This window comes from Mustela nigripes, chromosome 18 (genome assembly GCF_022355385.1).
Source record: "Mustela nigripes isolate SB6536 chromosome 18, MUSNIG.SB6536, whole genome shotgun sequence".
NCBI lineage: Eukaryota > Metazoa > Chordata > Mammalia > Carnivora > Mustelidae > Mustela > Mustela nigripes.
Window position 1 is genome coordinate 2,928,451 of NC_081574.1, and position 26,912 is coordinate 2,955,362.

General features: G+C 41.6%; 1 protein-coding gene across 1 annotated transcript in view; it reads right to left on the reverse strand.

The window, feature by feature from the left end:
- The window catches only part of CSMD1 (CUB and Sushi multiple domains 1), a 1,942,714-nt gene that overhangs the window by 523,830 nt on the left and 1,391,972 nt on the right, over positions 1-26,912 (reverse strand). The window contains exon 10 of the mRNA XM_059384481.1: positions 24,389-24,510. Within this exon, the coding sequence (XP_059240464.1) occupies positions 24,389-24,510 (122 nt within the window). The remainder of the gene's footprint in view (positions 1-24,388; positions 24,511-26,912) is intronic.

Genomic DNA, 26,912 nt, shown 5'->3' on the forward strand with positions numbered 1-26,912 from the left:
TAAGGGGGTGGTATTATGGACATTGGGGAGGGTATGTGTTTTGGTGAGTGCTGTGAAGTGTGTAAACCTGGTGATTCACAGACCTGTACCCCTGGGGATAAAAATATATGTTTATAAAAAATAAAAAAATAAAAAAAAAGAGGATGGGCCAGAAAATAAATGTAGAGCAAGAATGGTCAAAAGCTTCCCAAACCTGAGGCGACAAATGGACATCTAGATCCATGAGGATCAATGGACCTCAAATAGGTTGAACCCGAATAAAGCTGCCCCAAGACACATTATAAGGACACTGTCAAAAGTCAGCAAGAGATGGGGTGCCTGGGTGGCTCAGTGGGTTAAAGCCTCTGCTTTTGGCTCATATCATGATCTCAGGGTCCTGGGATCAAGTCCCCCTCTCTCTCTGCCTGCCTCTCTGCCTACTTGTGATCTCTGTCTGTCAAATAAATAAATAAAATCTTAAAAAAAAAAAAAAAGTCAGCAAGAGAAAGGAGGGAAGTTACATACAAGGGAGATCCCATGAGAACAAACTGAACCCAAAGTCATCAGAGGAAGGAAATAATAAAAAATATTGAGAGGGCAGAGATAAATTAAATAGAGGACAGGAAAACAATAGAAAAGATTAACCAAACTAGGAGTCAGTTCTTTGAAAAGATAAACTGAATGGATAAACAGCTAGGCTAACCAAAAAGAAAAAAGAAAAAAAAAACCATAATGAACAAAATTACAAATGAAAGAGGAGAAATCACAACTGATACCACAAAATACATAAATACAAATGATCGTAAGACATTATTATGAACAATTATACAGTAAGAAGCTGGAAAACCCCAAAGAAATGGAAAAATACACAGAATCTTACAACTTACAAGACTGAATCAGGAAGAAATAAAAGTCTTAACAGACTGGTATTAGTAAGGAGTCTGAATCAATAATCCAAAATCTCCCAACAAAGAAAAGGCCAGGACCAGATGGCTTCACCGGTGAATTTCACCAATCATTTAAAGAAGAATTAACATCAATCTGTATGAAACTCTTCCAAAAAACTAAAGAAGAGAGAAAACTCTTAAACATATTTTATAAGGCCAACATTATCCTGATACCAAAACAAGAAAAGCATACTTCTAGAAAAGAAAACTAGTTGGTCTTATATGTTCGGATAAAAAATTGTGCTTATTAAAAGCTGGTGGCATCACAATTCCAGACTTCAAGCTCTATTACAACGCTGTCATCATCAAGACAGTATGGTACTGGCACAAAAACAAACACTGTTTTGTGTTTTTTAGATCAATGGAACAGAATAAAGAGCCCAGATATGGACCCTCAACTCTATGGTCAACTAATCTTCAACAAAGCAGGAAAGAATGTCCAATGGAAAAAAGACAGCCTCTTCAACAAATAGTCTTGGGAAAATTGGACAGCCACATGCAGAAAAATGAAACTGGACCATTTCCTTACACCACTCATGAAAATAGATGGTTTCAAGATGGCTGAAAGACCTAAATGTGAGACAGGAATCCATCAAAATCCTAGAGAAGAATACAGGCAGCAACCTCTGTGACCACCACTGCAGCAGCTTCTTCCTAGAAACATTACCAAAGGCAAGGGAAGCAAGGGCAAAAATAAACTTTTGGGACTTCACCAAGATAAAAATGTTCTGTGCAGCAAAGGAAACAGCTGACAACACCAAAAGACAACTGACAGAATGGGAGAAGATATTTGCAAATGACAGGTCAGATAAAGGGCTAGTATCCAAAATCTATAAAGAATTTATCAAACTCAACACCCAAAGAACAAATAATCCAATCAAGAAATGGGAAGAAGATGTGAACAGACATTTCTTGGTAGAAGACATACAAATGGCTAATGGACACATAAAAAAATGCACATCACTCATCATCAGGGAAATACAAATCAAAACCACAATGAGATACCACCTCACACTAGTCAGAATGGCTAAAATTAACAAGACAGGAAAAATAAACAGATGTTGGTGAGGATGTGGAAAAAGGGGAACCATCCTACACTGTTGGTGGGAATGCAAACTGGTGCAGACACTATAGAAAACAGTATGGAGGTTCCACAAAAGGTTGAAAATAGAGCTACGCTACAACCCAGCAATTGTACCACTGGGTATTTACTCCAAAGATACAAATGTAGTGATTTGAAGGGGCACATGCACCCCAACATTTATAGCAGCAATATCCACAATAGCCAAACTATGGAAAGGGCTAGATGTCAACTGACAGGGAATGGATAAAGATGTGAGACATACAGACACACACACACACACACACACACACACACACACACACACAGGAATACTACTCGGCCATCAAAAATGAAATCTTGCCATTTGCAACGACATGGATGGAACTAGAGTGTGTTATGGTAATCAAAATAAAGCAATCAGAGAAAGACAAATATCATATGATCTCATTGATATGGGGAATTTAAGGAAGATTGTAGGGGAAGAAAGGAAAAAATAAAACAAGACAAAATCAGAGAGGGAGAGAAACCATGAGAGACTCTTAAACACAGGAAACAAACTGAGAGTTGCTGGATGGGAGGGGGTAGGGGAATGGGGTAACGGGGTGATGGACACTAAGGAGGGCACATGATGGAATGAGCACTGAGTGTTCTATAAGATGATGAATCCCTGACCTCTACCTCTGAAACTAATAATACATTACGTGTTAATTGAATTTAAAACTTTTTAAAAATTTCTTATTAGATAATCTTGTTTTCTGATTAAAATACAGATAGTCTCAGATTTTAATGGTTTTCGATTCAATATGCGACCATAAATTAGCCTCTAGAAAGTTGGATTTAATTTTTCCATAGAAGCGACACTCCGCTCTGGCTGGGTTCCTGGACTAGTCCTCTCAGGGCACTGCAATTCACACACAACTTACTGTGCACACTAGAACCATGCAGTATTCTCGACAGTGCTTCCTACACTGCACACTGTTTCTCCTGGAAAACCCACTCCCTAGCTTTAATGGGAAATGCCTCAAGAATTTCAACTCCCGGGGAGCAATCCATTATCTTCCCCTAACCTTCCATATTTGTACCAGTGTTCTATTATGAATAAGGGGCTTTATTTGCTGTTAAGGAGCACAGTAGACTCAGAAACAAAAGACTGATGGAATTCTGCAATCAGTGGCTGGGAAACCTAGTTCCAGGCAGCAGAGCAGGAGCTCTGTTTTATGGCTGCCGAAACAGTAGTTCTGTGCCAGGCGATGCCAGGAGAAACCTCATACTTCTGCTGCAGCATAAACATATTCCATAGCATCTAATTATTTTCTTTTTACAAAGTCGTTTAGGTGCACTCATAGAACGGTATAAAGAAATGATCCCCCCTCCTTCCTCCCCTGAAGCTTCCTATTAGTTTCACCTCCTAAGTAACTCTCAAATCTGTATCTTCCTTTTGACTCTCACTTAATTCAGGTGAATCACCAACATATCTGTTCAATACCAGGGTTTCCTTAATGGCAACCACAGGAGGGGGTTTTGTGAAAGACCGCTCTTCTGAACTTTCCCTACTACAGGATGCTACTGCTCAGGGGGACGGGCCCTGAATGAGAGACCCAGCAGTGACCCTGTCCAGCAGGTACCCCAGACGAGGGCAGAGTAAGACGGTCTTCGTTCGGTCGAATCTATTCTTGGTTTCTGCCGCGAGGCTGGGAGGCTGCTGATGAACAGGGAGCCGCATGGACGGTGTCCCCTTCTCCCCGAATCACCTCCCCAAACTCCCCTTAACAAGCTGCTGAGCGGCTCATAAAGGTAGATAAGACCCACTTTGTAATAAATTATTAAGACGAAAGTTTCATTGTGAACAAGTTTTTACGCACCATCACCCAACTGGCCTCATCAAACGTTGATGTTGCTGCATGTATTTAAAGGGTAGATTGTGCAGACTGACAGGTAAATGGTACGGTGAAGGTTTTCTGTTTTCCCTATCTGCTCATCTTAGTTATGGGTGATGCCCTGTAGTTTTATATTTTATTGCGACTGATTTCACGGGCGCACATCTGATGGACCAAAGTGGCAATTTCTGAAGATGAGCTGGGAAGTAGAAGAGGAATTTTCTCGGTGTCGAGACAATTCAGATAAGGTTAGTGATAAAGAATTACAATCTTTTGAATCATTTCACTGCACTAATGTGGCATGAAACACAAGAGGAATTTCGTCTTTAGAACGAAAGCCGCATGCCATGGGGATTGCGTGAGGAATCGTAGCTGTTCCATTCACTGCGCAAGTGGAGAGCAACTTATAAACGAAGCACTGGCTTCGGCAAAACCGAAGACACTTAACGGCAAATCACAGCTACTCAGTGTGTAATGGTGCCGACTGTTTCACAGCGACTGAAGCTCAGAGTAAAGTTTCTGCTGTGAAGCCAAAAGTCACGTTGGTGGAAAGGCTCAGGAAGCAAGTTACTTAGTAGCAGAATTTATTGGCCGGAGAAGGCAAAGTCAAATACTTGGTAAAACCTTAGTAACACGGCATGAAAAATTATCGTGAGTACACACTGAGAATTCCAAGATAGGACGCAGTGTGAGGGGCTGGACTGATCGCCCAGCACATTGAGGGCATGTCCCTGATACGGAGAGAACCTTCTAGAAACAGCTTCTCCACAAAGTAAACAGTCAAAGATCTAACCGGAAATAAAAATGGTGGTAACATTTAAGAAAAATTTTCTGCGATACGTAGGTGCTTTAAAAAGGCAAAGACCAAGACGTATGTAAATACTTGCTCTCCTGTCCAGAAACAAAAGATCTTGGAGAAACAGTGTGAGTGTCTGGCCAGGTGATACCGGTCCACTGTGGACCTCACAGGAGGATTTGCCTCCACTGCTGACACAAACAACAACCGAAAACAAACACAAAAAACCCTCATGTTTTCATGACATTCTAATTGTTCACAGTGAGGTATGTGGTAAAAAGCTTTTGGACAATGCTACCAAAAATCATGAACTTTGTAAGACAGAGACAAGTTTCAGAATCTTGCGAGACTGTGGACACGTAGACACAGAGCATCGGGGATGACGAGAGGGCTGCAGAAATGAGTGTTTTCAGTCATTTTTCATCAAGTGAATCTGCTAAATAGCTTTCCTCAGCCCCATGGAGAAAGTGACTAGGTTTTAAGTAATATTACTGAAGTTAAAAGAAAACGGGAACAATGGAGAAACTATGTTGCAAAGGAAAATTCTGAACTGTTTCCAGGGCCTGCTTGGGTTTAGGACAGGGACAGCTATCAAACACCTCCTGTCTTTTTCAAAACTTCTTGGAAGAAGTGTGGGGTACCTTCCCCTGCTCACAGAAGTGGGCAGCTGGAGGAGGAACCCGCTCTCCGGATCTTCTGTTCAGCAGCAGAGCTGGACTTTGAGGGAAGGGGACCAATGTTGTGACTGTGGTCTGGCACCATTACCCCTGCCCAAGTTCTTGGGGTCTAAGAAAGAGGATTATCCAGCTCCATCTAAGAAAGAAGACAGTCCATGGCTGCAACGTGAGTTTCTTCCATGCGAGAGCAATGTTGTTTTCAGGGATCGGGACTGAAGACAGAAACTCTCCTTTCAGTAAAAAATGAAATCCACGTGTGCTTAGATAAGTTCTAAACTGAGAACATAATACTGTGCAACAAAAAAGCACAATTTTCATACAGAAGAGATATATTTAATTTTGTTTGTACTTATAAAGGTTCTACTTCTTAGGTATGTATAGATTTATAAGAAAGCAAGAGGCCAACAGTTGCAGATAATATTTTTCAATTGTTACGCATATGTTTGTGTCTGATCATATCATGCAGTGGGAAAATTTTTTTTAATCTTGTATTAAATTGTACTTTAGGCTCCATTTCTATTCTTACTGATTTACGGTTTAGATAGCAACTTTAGTATTTCACATGATTAATGACCTTGAGTTTGTGATTAATATAATTTAACTTAAATATATTTACTACCTTTATTTAAGTCAATCTCACTGAGCCTATCTTGCTGAAAGAAAGAAAAGATTCTATTTTGTCTTAAACAAGTTATTTAACAGAAATATATTATGTTTTTCTTATAGGTTTACAATACCTAATATTTAAAATAATAATAAAAGAAAATATTAAGTTCAAGAAATGAAAACAAAACTCTTGTTCATTTTCTTTTATAGAGTTGGACAAAAACTCATTTCTTTTTGTTTTTTTTCTTAAAAAAACAGAAAATGACTATGCCAAAGGCTATAGGGTCACACACCATGTCTTGTTAGCATCCCACAGAAGAAATTTGCGATAGGACTGTGGTCTACTGGTAAAGGGCACGTGAAAATAAATAAATAAATAAATAAATAATAAGAGTAGTTCATGTTACAGAATCATAAATAAATAAATAAATGGAGCGATTGAGGAAAAGAAGGAAAACGGTTTCACACTCTGTCCAGCGGGCGGCCCCTCAGGAGCAGGGCGCGACGCTGGCGAGGACGAAGGGACGCACCGAGCCAGTGGCCCGTGCGACGGTGAGCCGCGGACACCTGCCGTCGCGGCGCACCTCCACCCGGGCGCAGTCAGGGGACGGCGTGGCACCGGCGTCCTGCAGCTGGACGTCGCCTCCAGCTCTCGTCCCGGGAGAGACCAAGAAAGGCTGCTTGAGCCACGTCACCGTCCCTCGCACCGCGCGCCCGCCCTTCCCGACTCTCCACCACGTGAGCACGGGCGTGATGCTCGGACACGAGCCTGGTGCAGGTGTGTCCAGGCTCAGCATTCCCTTCCAGCTCCTGACCCTTCAGAGTGAAGGCCGCTCCTGCTAGGACGGCAGGCGTGCGCTCCACGGCCTGGCTCAGTGGGCCCCGGCGAGTGCCTCCCTCCCGGGAGCACCGACGCCGTGATCACTGGGCCACATTCCTGCATGTTCCAGCCTATGTCCTCTCTTGAATATCTGCTCTTGTGGACCTGACCCCGTGTCCCGAACCCGTGCTGCCTCCCCCTTCTGGGAGAGATGTGATGTGCTGGTACCCTCCCCTGCTTCTCCCTCTGCAGGCCGCCCACCACAGCCTGCACATGGCGGCAGACGTCTGCCTACGTGTCCGCTTCCCCTCTAGACCACAGGTCTGCAGGCTGCAGTCCACACACCACATCCGCCGTGCCCGGTCCCGTCTGGCCTCCACAGCAATGGTTTCTTTATTCTTTAAAGTTGTGGGAGAAATGCAACGCAAACATGGCAGAGACAGCATGGCCTACAGAGCCTACAAGGTATATTATGTCACCTTGAGGGGGAAAGGTTTGATAACCCCTGTTCTAGGTCCTGCGGTCTCTGACGGCAGGAGCCAGGCCTTGCTGTACCCGGGTCTGACACGTCACGGAAGTATAATAAATGTGGACCGAGCACATAAATACGGGGGCAAGGGCATCCCCCGAAAGTAGGCGAGCGGGAAATGAGCATATTTCTTCCAGGTGGGTAGAGGGAGTTGATACGTGTGCTCCTGATAATACGTAAATGCTCACATTCTTACATTTCGCTATAACTTTCCTCATGGGTGACTGGAAAGATTTCGGGTAAAAGCCTGGGAGAAAGAGAACGGGAATGAAGGCTCCAGGGAGACGGTGAGGAGTACGACTGTCCCCGGCTGCTCAGGCCCGAAGCCTGGGGTCACATTTCGTTCTGCGCAAACTCAATCACCAGCAAATCTTCTTCTGTCTCTTCCATAAAATGGGTCCAAAATCCGGCCACTCAGCACTTCGGCCTTCATGCTCATTCCGGCCACACCGGCCTTTCTGTTCCTCCTCAGTCATGCCCAAATCCCCCCCGCACAGCGCTCTGACTTTACCTCCACTAACCTCCCGTCTCCGCTCCCCCACCCCCACATCTCCCTGGGCTCAGCTCAGGACAGTCCCCCCGCAGGCCCATCAGCACATCACACCTAATGTCCATGACCTTGACCACGGCAACCTCTATCCCTCTGCTCCGGTTTTGGGGTCATTTACTTGTTTGTTTGCTGTTTGTGGCACCCCTTAGCACCTGCCGAGCATGCTGTGACCCTAGGCCCTAGAGAGCTGACATGCGGACACTCCAGGACCGTCGTACATAATCGAGGAGCAAATAAACAGAGAAACAGGGAACACACGTTATGTGCACAGATGTCGCAAATCTGCTTTCTTTGTTAGAAGGGAGTGTAGCATCACACCCCCGACTCCCTACTTACATCACTACTCACTTCTCAGTGTGAACAAAACGAGACCTGTGTCCCAGAATGCTCCAGCCACCTGTCTGTCCCAACAAGCCTGGGTCTCAGGTCAGCACCTGTCTCACTCTGCTTCTCGAGCTGAGGCAGCGTTGGAGAGCGGTTGAAGAGGGACACTTTCAGTCCTTGTGACTCAGCTTTAAGAAAAAACATTAATAATAGAACCTACGACATAGAATATGTAAGGATTCGGTGAAATAATGAACATAATTTATTTCTTTTTCTAAAACCAGCTAATTTTTCAAGCAATATTAGCAGATATCTTCTGGCACTTTCTGTTTTATAGCATCTCTCACCTGCTCCCATCCTTGAGATACTTGGAAATTTGAAAGGATGAGTATATATTTTGAGTCAAAATACATATTAAAATCTGTAAAATTCAATGCATCTGAAAGCTGATTGGCTGCAAGCTTCGGGGAGACACAGTGGGCACGCAGTCCTGGGTGCACTCCCTGAAACGACAGAACCGCCCTCTGGGAGCCTGGGAGAACACAACAGACTTTACAGGATACGGAGCTTCCTATCATGACTTCTGTATTGTAAATCCTTTTTCAGGTTTGTTTCATAAAGGTATAAAAAGGGTTTTTTCGATGACATATTTTGCTATTCATAGATCAGTTGGATATTAAACTACAGTGTGGTTTGTGAACTGTGTATAGATGTGACTGATGACAAGAATTACTCACTCTAGGGCATCACACGCCCTCTGCACTCAAGCCCACGGCCAGCTCGGACAGAAGACTGTCCGCTGCATGAACATGCGTACTGTGATGCAGGCACCTCACGCCATCTTGCTTCCCCAAACCCGGACTTGGTTTCTGATCCTTAAGGGTGAGGCTAGCCACTGCTGGAACAGAAGCCTTCCCTAATCCCACAGTGACAGTGACAGCCCAAGCTTAGAATGAGGAAGACAGCTCATGGCAAAGGTCTGAAGACAAGGATGGGAATTTTGTGGACCCGTATTCTGAAGTGCTGGGAGGAATGGGGAAGCAATCATAAGCAGTTATGGAAAGAGGAGCCTTATGAGCACAGTGGCATCCTTTCAAACCTCCGAAAAACAGAGGTGCGGTTTCCGGAGGGAGGGCAGGGCTATCCCTTGGGAGAACAGCATTAGCGTTTGGAAGGAAGGACAGAGAATTATTGGAAACTTAAAAAAAAAAAAAAAATGTCTTGACGCAAAGCTTGAGATCTGAAATCAGCCCACAGACTTGTAGTTTTTGCATATTTTTGAATTCAAGAAACTTGTATCTCCACTACGTTTTGAACCAAGTAGTATATACCAAATTAAGGGGTTCTCAAAAATGTCTATTTATTTTTTATAAGATGTATTTATTTACTTGAGAGAGAGAGCAAACATGAGCCATGTGGGAAGGGTAGAGGGAGAGAACCTTGAAGCAGATTCCCTGCAGAGCAGGGAGCCTGACATAAGGACTTGATCCCACAACCCATGAGATCTCCACCTGACCCCAAACCAAGAGCCAGATGCTTAACTGACTGAGCTCCCCCGGCGCCCTCTAAAATGTCTTTTTAGAAAAAGCATTTTCAGGCAGTTCATTACAAAGATCCCTCTGAACTGTGGCAACTTCCCTTTGTCCATCAGAAAACTTCTCTACGTAGGCTGCAAACATCCTCAGAAGCGGTTTAACCTCAACACAACAAAAGGAAGTGGGGAGACATGTGGATACCAAGCATAAGGCATTTTCATAAGTTAAGAGGACTCAGAGCTGACGCACACCTACAGATAGATCTATCCCGATGCGAGAATATTTACGTGCACAGACTCCACTCAGACAATCCATGGGTGCCCAATGACCTAGAGCATCAGACGATCTAAGTCATCTGTACTTTTGATCCATAGGAGTGTAACATGCATGAAACGGATTCCACCTCATACACCGACACACAAGAATGGAATGTTTTTTATGAATTTTTAAAACCAATTTTATTTGCAACTAACAAATTATAAAAAATTACTTATTTCAATGGAAATGAATGATTGTCATTTCTTGAAGTTAGTGGAGGTGGAAGATGTATACTGTGTTGAAGGCCGCACAGAAGAGCGTTCTTATTTTGGAAGTCTACCTCATGTTGTAGACATTCCATTTACCATCTGTAATGTGAAGTGATGTCTTTTAGATTTATTTATTTATTTATTTGAGAGAGAAAGAGAGCACTGGGGAAGGGAAGAAGGAGAGAGAGAGAGAAAGTGTCAAAGACTCCCCACTGATCACAGATCCCTATGTAGGCACAGTGTTCAGTCTCACAACTCTGAGACCATGACCTGAGCCACAATCAAGAGTGAGATGCTTAACTGAATGAGCTACCCAGGCAGCACTGACTTGAAGTGATGTCAAAGACTGACACTGAAGAACTGAATGTATTCTAGTAATAGATATATATGACTCCTAAAACCAACCAGACAACCAGCCAACCAATGAACCAACCAACCAATAAATTATGGGAAGGAAAAAACAAAACAAAACTACTCTGAGTGCCTTTCATCAGTTAGTGTAAGGTGAGACTGAACGCAACGGGATCTTCATTTATGGATACATGAGGACATACTTAAAGAGGCTCTGCACTCACACAGCAGACTCAGATCCACAGGCATACACCATCGCCACAAGCTTGCCGAAATACGAGTATACGAGTAACTTTCAGGGATTTTTATAATAATTTGGGAGGTCGTTCATTGCCTCTTTGGATAAACCACTTTATAAAACACAAACAATGTGACATGGATAGCTTATCCATAATCTAATCTTATATCTGCTCAGTGCCTTCGTTTCTTTACTATTATGAGAACTTATCAGAGACACTAGATGCCTCAAAAACGACAACAGGACAGAGGGAGGATATATGGCAACCAAGACCAGAGGAAGCTAATGGGAAGGCAGGACTGACTGATACAGACTTGGACTAGTCAACACTTACACCAGACTTTAGGACCCATAAATGTCATAATGATGGCCACTGCAGCACTGCTTATGAGAACAGCATTTTGGAAAGAACTGGAATATCTATTAACCTGGGATGACTGAACAAGTTTTAGTACACCCACACCTGCACGGACATCCTGAAGACCTTAATGTGGGTGAAGATGACATATAAATAAATAGATCTAGGGAGGTGTCCATGTTTTATGAAGTGAAAATAAGCAAAGGATTGCAGGACATTAATAATACGTGTGTATATAAAAATACATATATACATGTAAGATACATACATATGTGTGTACATATATGTTTGTGTGTAGGTATATAGGCAGATATATATAGATATATCTCCACAATTGTGCACACATATAGATACATGAATAATCAAATACCTATATTTATATAATTACAGAAAGGCAGATTTGGGGCAGAGAGTAGAATTTAATTTGTTCATATCTTAAATGTGAGAATTTGGATGATATATACTTTCTGTGTTTTATTTTATTTTTCAAAAAGAACTGAAATACACATTTATAATTCAGAATTATATCATGTGTATGTGTGTGTTCTTAAGGGTTATATGATGAATTCTTTACACTGTATCTCATTGCCATCTAGGTCAGTGGTTTTCACAGACTACAGACAATACAGAAAGAGGACAGGCAAGAAGAAACCTTCAGGAGAACTGCAACTTAAGGCAGAAATGAGAATGATATTTTATTACAGAAGAACAATGAAAGGAAATGTCTGAAGAGAAGAAAGGCACATGAGGTGAAGGGAATGGAGAAAAAAATAATTTTTTATTAATCAAGATGAAGAATTCTGGAGATCAAATGTCTAGCACTGTGACTATAGTAATGATACTGTATTGTGTACTTGAAATTTGCCAAAAGGGTAGATCTTATTTGCTCTCATAATTAAGATAACTCAATTAACTTCATTTAAAAGAAAAGGTAACTATATGAGGGAATAAACATGTCACTCATCTTGATTATGGTAATCACAATGTTTACCTATATCAAAACATCACATTTTATGCCTTAAAACTATATAATTTTTTTGTCAAATATACCTCAATAAAACAGGAATAAAAAAACTGTAGAAATGCATACTATAACTGTGGATAAACAAATGTTAGCTATATAACATTAATATGTTGACTTTATGATTGTTGAATTTGTTATAATAAATTTCATTTTCAGTTCAATTCTGCCATGACAAGTTATAGCAACTTTATTCTAAAATGAAGCTGTGTCATAGGGAAGCTCTATTTTTAATTTCTTGAGGAATCTCCACACTGTTCTCCAAAGAGGCTGCACCAACTTGCATTCCCACCAACAGTGTCAGAGGGTTCCGCTTTCTCCACATCCCCTCCAACACATGTTGTTTCCTGTCTTGCTCATTTTGGCCATTCTAACTGGTGTAAGGTGATATCTCAATGTGGTTTTAATTTGAATCTCCCTGAGGGCTAGTGATGATGAACACTTTTTCATGTGTCTGATAGCCATTTGTATGTATGTCTTCATTGGAGAAGTGTCTGTCCATATCTTCTGCCCATTGTTTGATATGTTTGTCTGTTTTGTGTGTGTTGAGTTTGAGGAGTTCTTTGTAGATCCTGGATATCAACCTTTTGTCTGTGCTGTCATTTGCAAATATCTTCTCCCATTCCGTGGGTTGCCTCTTTGTTTTCTTGACTGTTTCCTTTGCTGTGCAGAAGCTTTTGACTTTGATGAGTCCCAAAAGTTCATTTTCGCTTTTGTTTCCTGTGCCTTTGGAGACATATCTTGAAGGAAGTTGCTGTGGCTGATATGAAAGAGATTCCTGCCTATGTTCTCCTCTAGGATTCTGATGGATTCCTGTCTCACGTTGAGGTCTTTTATCCATTTTGAGTTTATCTTTGTGTACGGTGTAAGAGAATGGTCGAGTTTCATTCTTCTACATATAGCAGTTTTCTACTCATGCAGTTTTCCCAGCACCATTTATTAAAGAGACTGTCTTTTTTCCACTGTACCCTGTAATTGCACTCCTGGGTATTTACCCCAAAGATACAGATGGAGTGAAAAGAAGGGCCATCTGTACCCCAATGTTTATAGCAGCAATGGCCACGGTTGCCAAACTGTGGAAAGAACCAAGATGCCCTTCAACGGACGAATGGATAAGGAAGATGTGGTCCATACACACTATGGAGTATGATGCCTCCATCAGAAAGGATGAATACCCAACTTTTGTAGCAACATGGATGGGACTGGAAGAGATGATGCTGAGTGAAATAAGTCAAGCAGAGAGAGTCAATGATCATATGGTTTCACTTATGTGTGGAGCATAACAAATAGCATGGAGGACACGGGGAGATAGAGAGGAGAAGGGAGTTGGGGGAAACTGGAAAGGGAGGTGAACCATGAGAGACTGTGGACTCTGAAAAACAATCTGGGGGTTTTGAGGGGGCGGGGGGGTGGGAGGTTGGGGTACCAGGTGGTGGGTATTATAGAGGGCACGGATTGCATGGAGCACTGGGTATGGTGCAAAAATAATGATACTGCTATGCTGAAAATAAAAAATTTTTTTAAAAAAGCTTCCTTCATTCAAGATTTTACATATTTGATGCTCATCTTCTTGAATCCTGCATCAAGATAAACTCATTTTCCATATAAATTTTAAATATATATTTATCTATATATATGCTAGCTTCTGAGGACTTTTAATTCAAATATGAGGTTTTTTCAAATATGTGTCAATCATAATTTTAAATTTATTTTCCTTTTTCATTCATTTAATTATTTAAATACATATGCTTATATATATGCCAATGTACGTATATAAAGATGCTTAAGTTTGGTTTCAGACATTGGTCCATGAAATAAATGTAGTTGAGCATTTTAATCATTGTATCTATACAGGGCTCCGCAAGTCAGTGATATTAATTATGATACTCATGCAGTATTAAAACTGCTTCCATAAAGCAAATATTCGAAGGGTCATTTTCTCCCAGTGTTCATGGGAGGGTACTAAAACTGGTAATTTTAATTCTGACCAAGGGTAGATGACATCAGATAGGAATGTAGCTAAAAGAGTGATGCTCTAGATATTTTAAAATCTTTATTTTTCCATATATGTGCTGATTGCATAAGACTTCTCGCAACACTTGACAGCACAAGACATTGGAGCTATTTAGAATCATAAATGCCCTCCGTGGACATTATAAACATGAAATATTTAATTAGGAACACTTTGGTTCGTCATGTTAGGATTCAGAAGTGATCCTGTGAGATCATCTACCAGCTTCAGTCTTCCAGCAAAACGTGTCATACGAAACACAAGGCTTTCTCTCAACAGCAAAACAATCCCTATTTCAAGTAAGTTCAAAATCACTTCACTGACTTCAAGGAAGACATGGGGGTGCTTGCTGTTTCATGTTAAGAAAATGATAATAATTTGCCATTTCTCCCTTGTAAGCACCTTCAAAGGCGGGAGGGATTCCACATTCCTGTACCACCTCAGAGATGTATTGTTTCAAGTGCAGCTGCTCAGCATCTGACTGTGGGGAGATGGCCACAGGGTGCCCATTGGTGAGCTGCCCTGCTCCTCCCCACTGCCAGGGTCCTACTTGGCACCATTGACAGCTATCAACACATTTCATGCGTCATCGGAAACCCAGAAAAACAACGGCCAGGTCATTAACACCGTCTTTCAAATACATGGGTCCAACCATCACTTAGAGGATTGTGAAGACCAGCAGGACACAGAGCATTTGGAATATTCTCTTTGTAAGTCTGCACATCAGTGAGAGCCACTAAGCGACGGTCACAAATACAGACCGACTAGTGCTGAGCCTCGGGCGATGGGAAAGCCTGCTGCTGGAAAATATGAACCACAACCGAGCTTAATAATGACAAATGAACCTTCTGTGTTGTATGTGTGACATTCTGATGAAAATAGTGTTTTATCTGGAAACTTATTAGTACAATATATTTAGCTATTTTTAGGACCCATATAATGTGTACACTTGTGGGACTTGTGACCTGGAAATAGCTATATAATATTAAACAAAACAAAACTTCAGTCATAGCATAAACTTCTCTGCCTCCCCAGTGATATAAAACAATAAATGTTTGGTCATTTATAGCTATTTAATCAAAATCATTTATTGGGTCTCACAATTGGCCATCCGCTGTGCAAGACTGGAAATTCAAAGATGTCATATACATAGGCTTGCTTGCAAAAGAAAATTTAAGTAAGTTATTTCATTCAAATTTAAGATTTCTAAGATGTACTTTCACATTTTTACCATTAAAAAATAAACAAACAAAAACACTTAAAAATAAGAAGCAATGTTTAATTCTAGATTTCTGCAAGTTAGGAACTGGTCATACAAAGCTCTGACTGTTTGAGGAATTTTCCCTATATTTTGAAAGATTTGAGCATTTCTCCTACTTCTGTTGAAAGGCATGGTCAGATGCTCCAAGAACGGCTTGGACTATGGAGGTAATCTTTTTACAACTTCAGATAGTAAAATAAAATAGAGCTTTACCTACTGTGGTTCTTTTTCCCTTTGCCCCCTCAGAGAGTAACATACATCCTGATTTACCAGGATAATTATAGGTTTTGGTTGTTTCCAGCTTAATTATTAATACATCACTCTTTAAAAGAGTTTTGGTTCAGTTAGTAAATCCTATGGTCAACCCATTAACTAGTTTGTTGGTTTGCAAGAAAATATAGAATTTCTGCCATGAATCTGATGATGAATATGGCTTCGATCATTCAGTAATACCACATTTTCACCCTGATACGGGGGATACGCTGTCTTAGTTCAGGGAGTCTGATAGGACACACAAGCACACAGCAGAGCCATTCTTCCAAGAACTGCGAGTTTAGCAGCATGGCTGAGGAAATAAGCTTGCAGAAGCCAAGTGGCAAAATAAGAGTGGAATGGTGTCGGGTCCCCGGCCATGAAAGATAGATGTTGTGAAAAGGACCTTTCCCCACGGACCATAGAGAATTGTTGAGGGTTTAATGCTAAAGAAGAACAAACTCGTATTTTACCTCTGTCCTCACTGCTGTAGAATTGCGGGCGTCGAGGCACTGTGGTGGGAGCTCCCATGAACACAATTTTAGCTCAAGATTCATATTTGAGCATTAAGTATCAAAATTATGAATGTGTGTAAATGATTACTCTAATTCTAACTCAAGGACTTGAGCCTGCCGAAATGGCTGCTAAGAGAGCGAACATAAAGATGTCTGTGGAAGCGTCGTTGACGACTATGGAGAGCGGGACAGTGTGGACACCTGTTGAAAAGAAGAGGCTGGTGGAACACTGTACCCATTACAAACTGCAAGTAATATCTGGAGATGTATACACTTTGCATCTACTAAAAGCGAGTAATATCTGGATACGTATTGTATATTATGTATATGCATTACATATGCACATTCATATGCAGCATGTTACAGAGTAACAAAGCAATCTGTAAAGTTGTGGTGTAATATTCAACACTAAAACGTGCGATTAGGAACCACAGTGAGGCGGAGGAAGGCAGGCAATGAAGGAAAACCATGTCCTCGTGTCTGTGTCTGTGGGTGGAAACACAGATGCAAAAGTCCTAAAAAAGTACACAGCAACAGTCAGCACTGAACATCCTGGGGACCGAAATGTTTAGTTCCTTCGCTTTTTGCTTTCCAGTTATCTGTGTCCTTTGACTTTGTAAAATAGAGATCCCATATTTGTTTTATTAAATGCACATTTATATACATGTTCAGTTTTTTAAAGATATTTCCCATTAATTGTGGAAGATCCGTGAGGAAGGTGGAGAACGGGACACGACGAGCAGCTGAGCTATCTCACAGCCATCACACTGCACGCTAAGCAAAGACGCTGGCTGACCTAGAGTACTTGGTTGCTAGAACTCTGGCAAATGGAAAAGGGAGAGTGAATCCAGACTTAGGGGTGAAGGAAAAATGCTCAACAGAGGAGGCAGAGGAGGAAAAGAGTCTAGAATCAAGGTCACTGTGTGGATATCACGACAGTATGAGGGACTCAGAGAAAGGCTGTTGGAGGGGAAGCAGATTGGTAAGGTAGAGAGAACCAATGTGCTCTCTATCTGTCCACTTCAAGGACTGCTAGGCTGCCCCAAAAACGCCCTGGGACCGTTTGGACTTCCGGCACGGTGCTTAGGTAAGCTGATGAGGTACGCATCACTGTCATCAGAGAAGACAGTGCTTAAAGCAACGGAGGTAAGAAGAAGGGCTGAGAGGTGACCCTCTAAGAGTAGCGGTAACATTAATAACTTCGAGGCGTTCCCATACATGGTCATTCATCTGATAAACACAGAAACACCATCAGGTTCAATATTATCACTATTATTAAGATTATTGGCAAATGAGGAAACTGATAGAGAGATTTTAGGTTTTTCCCAAAGCACACGGCCAGGAAATGGACAAAGGCTGGAGCCTGGGGCTTTAAGTAACGCATCTGGTTCTCTCCCACCATGCCACTGCCCTGCAAGACCCAGGAATCATGTATCTGGGGAGAGACGATCATAAAATTAGAATTGTCTCTTAAGGTGAATCGGAGATGAAAAGGAAGTAGAGAAAGGCCAGAGAAAAGAGAAACGAGCTGGAAGATGGTGGCAACAACTCCCTAGAGACTTCTGTTGGCTTGCAGGGGCCTCAGGAAACAGTGAATTTCTCTCAAGGTGCACTTCGGGGGAAATCAGTGACCATCATGGGCCTAGCATCCCTGCAAAGGGACGTTTTGCTGTGAGCCTCCTTTATTTGACTTTATCAGGCTAATGGCTTCTTGCCTGGTTTTCTCATCTTTCTTCTGACATGGGATCTCCAAGCAAGCAGAGATCTCAGCTGCTGTTTGCCAGTCTTTGGCAACTATCAACAGTGTGTGACCCAAAAACACACGGAGTTAATAAGTGTTGTATTGCTTTTGCTACACATGTAATTATTAATGTGCATAAACAAGAAAAGCACTAAAAAGAAGAAAATGCGAAAGGAGATGTGTTTAGATGCAGAGTCCTTAGTAAATATTAAAAGGCAAAAGAAAAAAAAAAAGACCACTTCTAAGATATGTCAACCTAAGTGGGAAAGGAAAACTAGTTATTTCTGCCTCCTTTTCTCATAAAATACACACACACACACACACACACACACACACACACACACACCCCTCATAGAAAACAAAACAGAAATAGAAAACTTCTGCCTTTCTGCCATAAGGACTAGATTCATTCTTTCGAGCAAATTCTGGACATACAATTATTGATGTGTCCTCTTGTAAAGCCACTTTTGTGTTAAAACACCACCACCACCAAAAATCCCTCAGTAGTCTGTGGACTCTTCTCACAGCAGTGCTTCCTGGGTATCACACGCTTCTCCACTGCCATAAATAAGCACCATTCTAGCCTAGATCTTCATTCCCTCACATCAAGTGAACTCTTACTGGATTTTTGTCTATTCCTTCTTTCTTTTTTAAATCTTCCTACTGTGGTCTGCACATTACTTACTGACAGGTGAGTCATTCTAAAATGCTGTCTCCATCGCGTGTGTGTGTATAAGTACATATACGCGTGGACAGAAGTGTGTGTATAATTCACGTTTTGGCTTAAGATGCAAGTGAATCCACAGTGCAGACCTTGTTTCTTGTTTTATTCTGGAGCACCAAGAAGAGATGATAAAAACAGCTGCACTTGCTCTAAGAAGGCAGTACTTGGGGTGTTGAGAGAAAATCCGGTTAGTGGGAAGAAGGGGTGTAGGCTTCCCCGTGGCAGGAGAGAAAGGATGCCAGGAAGGGATGCACAGAGACTCGAGAAGGAAAGAGTGTCAGGAGACAAACTCAATTCGTGAACAAGGTACAAATACGAAACAGTGGTAAGGGGGCGGCATTGGCAATGGAGGAGCGGCCACAGTGACTCGACATACTGAGTGGACAGGGATGAAACAGCGGGTCAGAACGTGATGATGGCCAGCAGGCACTAAGGGGGCACGCTGTGTGCCAGGAAGGAAGCTGGCGTGCAACCGGACTTTCTGCAGAGGTGTTCAGTGACCCAGAAGACAATGATGGGGCCATTAAACAGAGCACATCATGACTCTGGATGGGAAAGAGGTCTGTGACAGAAAGGATGGAGTTACTCAGGACACTGTCACCACCAGTAGTCATGCCTCTGGATGTCTCTCTACCAATCTGGAAATCCCTAATGGGTAAATATCACCTACTGAATTTATTCAAATTCCATTTCAAAGCCATAAACTATTACATGTAATATTTAGTTTTGCCTTAACTTTAAAATTATCTGAATGCAAATGAATGACTTTAAACCTGCATAAATTTGTTATTTCAAATTATGTGAAAAATCTCCCAAGTAATAAAAGTTCATTCTCCTTCCCCAGAAAGGGATCTGATAGAGAGCTGTACTTTCTTACAAGCAATAAATTTAAACCAACTTTTAAAAAATGATTTTAGATAGTAAGACTTGTTCCTTGAATAAAAGGTGTAAATGTATAATTGTTGTAACTAGTTACCTATTCCCTAAATACCTCTCAAATTCATCTTCTCTTCTCCAATCCTGACACCACTGTCCTGACGTAGCCTCATATCATCTTCCATAATTATAACAAAGTCCGGATGTTTCCTGCTTCCAGTCACGTGTCCTTCAAATCTGTCCACCTGACTCTTGGCCTAGTGATGTCTCCAAGAGTACACACAACGGCGCCACTTTATCCCCCTCTGTTTCCTGACCCCCAGTCATTACCATGACACGCAAACCCTTTACCTATCTTTCAGGATCTGAATGATGTCTTTTTAAATGCAGTCATGGATAACTGTGATGAAGAAGAAGAGGAGGAGGAGGGGCAGTAAGAGGGAGGAAGCGGGAAGGAGGGGGACAGGGAGGAAGAAGAGGGGGAGGGACTGAGCATTTGCCAGAAGATGTTCTAGGTGCTTCGTGCTGATACCCTGCTCTTCGCAAGGGCGTTCCCCAGGATCTAACCAAGCTGGCACCTGGACTGCCGACTTGCACCCTCTGTAACGGTGAGAAATAAATTTCTTTGTTTATAAGGTACCCATCTCTGGTATTTTGTCATAGCAGCTGAACAGACAAAATTCAAATGTGTAAAATCTTTGAAATTCTCAGAGTTTGACATCAACAAAAATACTCTCTAAGGAGCTCAGACTAAAATTAGGTACTGAAATTACGTCACCACAGAATGCATTTGAAATATAAATATATCTCTGCGTATACATATGAAGATACAGACGTACACTCGCATTCCATGTATGGATTCTAGCGAAAGTGGTCGGTGTTTAATCTTCCCAATGGAAACCATGTGGATGAACTTTTCAGAGCATCTGCTAATAATTCCTCTAATCTGTAATGGATGAACCATATATCACCTTCTCAAGAATTGGGTCATACAAGTTATTGCAAGTTTTTCCTGAGAAAGCTGAGTTATTGAAAGTATATATGATGAAATAATTTAACAAATATCTAATTGCTGAATTAATTTTTATTGACCCTCTACTAGACGCGTACGGCAGCAATGGTTACTACACCTGGGGGTTCAGAAATTTGCTTCTCCACTAAATTGGGACTTCTTGAGGATTTTTTTTTTTTTGAGATCTATTTATTTGTATGACAGAGAGAGAGAGAGCAAGCGACTGAGCAGGGAGAGGGACAGAAGGGGAAGGAGAGAGAATCTTAAGCAGACTCTGTGCCCAGCCCTGAGCCAGAGACACTGCCCTGAGCCAGGGACACTGCGATCAGGACCTGAGCTGAAACCAAGAGCCAGATGCTCAACCCATGGCAACAGCAAGACTCCCTGGGGAAATATTCTGTAACTTCCTACCTAGAACATACTGCATAGTAATTTCTCCTAATATACATCTATATACTGTACACACACACATCATATATATGTTTAACAATTATTAGTTACAATTAATTTATTATTTAATATATGATATGTTAGAGTATGTATAATATTTATATGTATTATGTATTCAATAATAATGCAGAATATATTGATATAATTAAGAACAATTATGTGTGTGTGTGTGTGTGTGTGTGTGTATGAATAGATTTCTAGTATTCTTTTTAAGTTGACATTCCACAATATGACAAATTGTGATATTCATGACCCAGCTTTCTTTGGTCATTATCTCGTACAAGCGAGCTTATATTAATGCTTCGTACACATGGACACGTCACTTGATTGTGTAAGAGTCAAAGGAAACAATGAGACCAGAAGCGTCTCTAATCATGGAGAGAATCAAGGTTTCGTCCAAGATGAGCTTACTACATAAACTCCGACTGACTCTGGGAATTGATTTCAGGTTTCTATCCTATTGTATTTCCTAAAAGTTTGCAGATCAAGTCAAACATACAGATTGGGGCAGATCATCACTCCTCATCTAGAACTCAGCGTTCATGCTTCTAGCAAGAGTCATTGTCTGGATGCCTTCTCTCTTATGCTCAATGTGTAATATACCTTCATCACCGTGTGCTTAGTCGGGAAACCCCCTTATTTGGAATGTCTCCCAAGGAATCAAATTAAGCCTAATTATACTTAATGGCAATGACTGCTTCTTAATTTGGATGGTAATTCTGCTTAATTGAGATGCCTTCAGGTGTCTAAGTGGTGTTCTAGTAGAGAGTACTGGTGTGCATGAGAGCATCAACCTGCAATGTCTTGTTTCTTCTCTGAACATTTCACCAAAATAAAGGGAAAAAAGACAAAGAATTAAAGGAAGCAATGTAACCCAAGATTCCCAAAATTTAATGTATTCATTGCTGAGTGTCCAGAACCAACAAAATCTGTATGAAATCATGAGAAATGTCCATGTAAATGTAAGCAAAGATGAGACAGAAACGTGAAACTTCTAAAATGAGAAACATGTGTCCATCTAAATGGCATACATTCATTATTTTACTGATTTTTTTTTAGAGTTGGGCCAAGTTGAAAAATCAAATTCAAAATGTCAAAGAACACACTTCAAGCATTTTAACCAATTTTTAGGCTACTGGAGTCTGCTAAAACAGGAAAATAATGGGATCTAAAGTGCATCATAAACAAAATATGAATCTGATGATAACAAAAACTTCTTTGACATTATGCTTGTGTGCATGTGGTAGGCACACCCATTACCACAACCTTCTGGCTTCGAGAGAATTCTTTCCTCAGGCTCCCTGGGAGCTGGAGCATGGGTATTTGATTTAGAGAAGAGAGAAGTCTGGAGAGAAGTCGGCTAGGACATTCTAGAAAACTTCTTCTATTTTTGAGAAAGACAAGCCTCATCTCTTCATTGACCATGATCATGTCACAGCCATCTTGTGACCTGAGGGGGGGTAGGGTGGGCACTACCCACTACCCACTACCCTCCCAGAGAAGAAACAAGTAGGGTTACCCCCCTAGATACAGAGGAGGAAATATCGGAATCATCAACGTTTCTGAGCTCCTAAATTAAACCTGCAATCTCGCTGGCTCTGCCGTTTTCTAATGTGAAATAATGCTTCTTAAAAACTTCTTCTAATACCTACAGCCAAAAACATCATATTGAGACACTGAATAACCTATGATTTCATTTCCATATGGCACCCCTCACGGTGATAATGGAATACGGAGGTGCGGACATAAGTGACCCTCCTCCCAGAGAGAAGAGCTAATGAAAGGCCATCACAGGGCAGTGAAAAGACACCCAGGTCCTCATCCTCGGTGGGAGCAAAACCGCTGTGAAATCTTTAACGCGTAGTTTACATCCCGGGGATCTCGGTCTCCTGCCTGTCAGGTAAATGGTGTTTAGACAATCAGAAGCTTCCTTTTAGATAGGGATTTTGATTATTCTAGTATGTATGGGAAGGATAGAAACTCAGATATATAGGTATATCTGTAGGATAAAAGTATTCATGATTATTCATCTGTGATCTGGGTTTAAATGAATTCTGAAAACACTGGAAGGGTTTTACTCAAGTTTCCTGACGATTTAGCTTGGAGTCCCTGCCTATCCTATCAGAACACCATGGGTTCACTGTTTCTTCCACACAAAGGCCTTCAGTACTTTGAAGTTCTTTACCTGACACATAGAATGGCAAAAATCCCACCATTCCTTACAGTGGAAGCCCAGTCCACCCTCCAACTGACACGGGGAGGAAAACACGCCATCAGCATGACTCTCTTGACTCTGCGTGCTTCTCTGCAGGACCTCATGCACATCCCAGATCTCAGCAGCGTACAACACACTTCTGAATTCCAAATTTACATCTACCAGTTATGTCCGCTTGAATGAATATACAGCAGGCTCCTCACTCTCTTTATGCCCAAAACCAAACCCATTATCTCTTCCCATAAGAAAACAAAACAAAAACAAAAAACAAAAACACTGGTTCTTGAGGACCCTTCCCGGGTTCAGAGTATGGAGAACCTATACTATTCCAGACAGGAACAATCTGATGCAGGGTAGGGTGTCCCCAGAGGGACTGAACACATGCTCATTCAGGTAAGGGCTTCACCACCACCTCCAAACCCATTCTTTTTTTTTTTTTTTAAGATTTTTGTTATTATTTATTTGATAGAGAGAGACACAGCAAGAGAGGGAACATAGGGGGAGTAGGAGAGGGAGAAGCAGGCTCCCGCCGAGCAGGGAGCCCGATGTGGAGCTCGATCCCAGGACCCCAGGATCATGACCTGAGCCGAAGGCAGACACTTAACGACTGAGCCACCCAGGTACCCCCAAACCCATTCTTGATTCTCCCCTGAGTTCATTTCCTTCACAGTCACCATACCGTATCCTCCAGACTTGCCAAGAGAACAGATCTTAACAGTTCTTACCATAATAATAATAATAAAACTATAATTACGTGAGATGATATACGTTAACTATTTTGCTACATACGTGTGTGTGTATACATGCACACATACATATATAATTACATTATACACCCTACAGTAAAACAATATTATGTCAATTATATCTCAGCAAAGCTGGGGGAGGGGGAGAGCACAGACCCTCCAGATCGGTGGGAGGCAACCAAATGAAGGACACTCACTTTGTATCTAATCCTGCACGGGCTTTCTGATAAATGTGGATCTATCTACACCAATGCAGCGTGAGCTTTTCCGTTCGAACAGCGAACAGTGAGGGTGCATGACATCTGTGCGGCTGTGTGTCGCAAACAGCCGTCTGAGCTGGAGTATTGATGGCATCAGCTTTGCAGGGGTGGACGCCGAGAGCCTTACCTTGTCCGGGTCTGTCGTGGTGATGACCCACACACAGTGAGCATTGTCCTCATACTGCACCGGGTAGTTAGGGGACGTAATGACGCCACTGGGTCCACGCAGATTGGAGCCACATGTTCTAGCTAGAAACACATAGAGATGGTATTATTTTCTGCATCATTTGATCAGCGTGGTGAAGACATAACAGAAACATGGAACGTCAAATTAGCTAACCACTAAGTATGATAAAAAATGGTTCATGAACTCAAGTTGGTGAGGGAAGTTTACTCAGCCATCAGGACCCTTGTTTGGGACTTGCAACGTGCAACGGCACCCAAGGCGTGACCTTTCACACAATGACCATGTTCCTGATACCTCCATGGACAGTGTGCAGTCAAACTGGCCCATCCCCATCCCACTCTGACTCAAAGAGAGTCCGCATGCACATGTAGCTGGACATGGATGTCGTGGAGGGGCAAGAGAGTGCAGGGGGCTCCGGAGACCCCCCACTATGCCCTCTGCTGTAGGACAATTTCATCTTCTGCCCTAAAAATGAGGGTGGTGGGACAGATCATCTCCAAAGTCTCTTTCAAGCTTTAGATTCTATTCTGCAATCAACTATGCAAATTCCTTTACAGGACAGTGCAAACAGGAACTTCAAATAGAGCCGACAATTTAGAGAAAGAAAACAGACGTAAGGACTCTGAAAGGAAAAAAGAGGGAAAAAAGGACCTTAAATGGAGAGACCAAGCAAACTATAGAAATGACATAACCCACAAATATGACTGTTTTTTACTATAAAACAAGGAGTTCAACTGACCTCCATTTTAAGAAAGGTTTGTTTTTGGTTTTGGTTTTTGGTTTTTTTTTTTTTCCAAATCAATAGATAATTTTTAGAAATCAAGTGTCGGCTTGCAATGCAACCCAGCCTTCACATTAATAATTTGAAGTGGGTTTGAGAAAAGAGCAGGAGAAACTAATTTCACAAGAAAGAACTCATGTAAGGGAAGCTCGAGTTCATTTTTCTCAGACTTCATATTACACAAACTGATTAAACTGTCACCCAACGAACGATGAATCCCAGTCAGGACCCATCTTGCCTGTGTTCTTTTTCTTGGCTGAGCACCCACTCCAGGTCAAGGATTGCTCTGGGAGATTCAGTCACAAAACTGAGAGACAGGATTCTGACTTCCAAGGGCCATCTTATTGCTGAAGCATCAGGAGAAACCATTTAATTGAGCTTCTCCTAATTGCCCCCAGAAATATACACTTCTTATTCTACATATCAACATAATAGTGAGACAAATCATACCTATTCCTGATGATAGTTCTTTATTGTAATGATTAACTTACAGAGCTATCTTTCCTACAGGGTTGTGACTTTCTTGACCTTGAGAAAACATCTTTCCCTTATCCTCAGCACCATGTCCGCTGTCCGTAATTGCAGACATAAAAATGTGAGAGTAGACAAATTTTCAGTGGTTCAATACTTTGAAAATAATTAGCTAAAAATTAATCTGCTATACAATGAATAACAAAAACATGGGGTAATCAACATTTAAAATGCTGGCATTTACTATGCAAATGGATAAGATTTCTTTGATGAAGATGTATGAAAGATGGTCTGGTTTTCAAAATTCTGGTGTGTCCTGGCTCAAAAGGTCCTCCAACGGAGAGCTAACTGCCCACATATGATTCCACCTCGGCACTGAAGGACTCTAGTTTTAGGAACATGTTTTCAGAAAAGATCGTGAGCTTCAGACGGGAAAGCTTCCTAAAGCACCTTAACAACAGCACTCATGAGGAAACCTCAGAAGAAAAGTTATCATCAATAAGCGTGGAGTTGCAATATCTTTTTTTTTTTAAAGATTTTATTTATTTATTTGACAGAGAGAGATCACAAGTAGGCAGAGAGGCAGGCAGAGAGAGAGAGAGGAGGAAGCAGGCTCCCCGCTGAGCAGAGAGCCCGATGCGGGACTCGATCCCAGGACCCTGAGATCATGACCTGAGCAGAAGGCAGCAGCTTAACCCACTGAGCCACCCAGGCGCCCGAGTTGCAATACCTTTATCTAACATGCTCATTCCTGGCTCAATTTCACATCAAAAGGCTAATGGAAGAATAATGTTCTGTTACTTGATTTTTTTTTTTTACTTAATTTTGAATTAATAGTATCTAGGTGCCATTCTAAGGATTTCAAACTTCAAAACAACACTCCTAAAGAGTGAGTGAGTGAGTACAGTGGGGAACTAATTTGTTATATTCCCACTAACAACTTGTGCCCATCCAGCCATTAGCCCCAGCTGTCATTCTGCTAGAAAGTTCACCAAATCTGACATTCCTTCAACGGCCTCGCGTCCCACTTGTCTTCTTTGAAGCTTGACCCTTAACTTGACTTATTCAAATTGCCTACCAGCTTTCCGTGAAATTCATCTTACTATTGCTTGGGGAAATATGATTTTTAGTGATCATATATTTCAGTGAGATAACCATTAGTAAAATATTTATAGGAAAGCAGCACGTTTCCCAGAGTTTCATGCATACTGA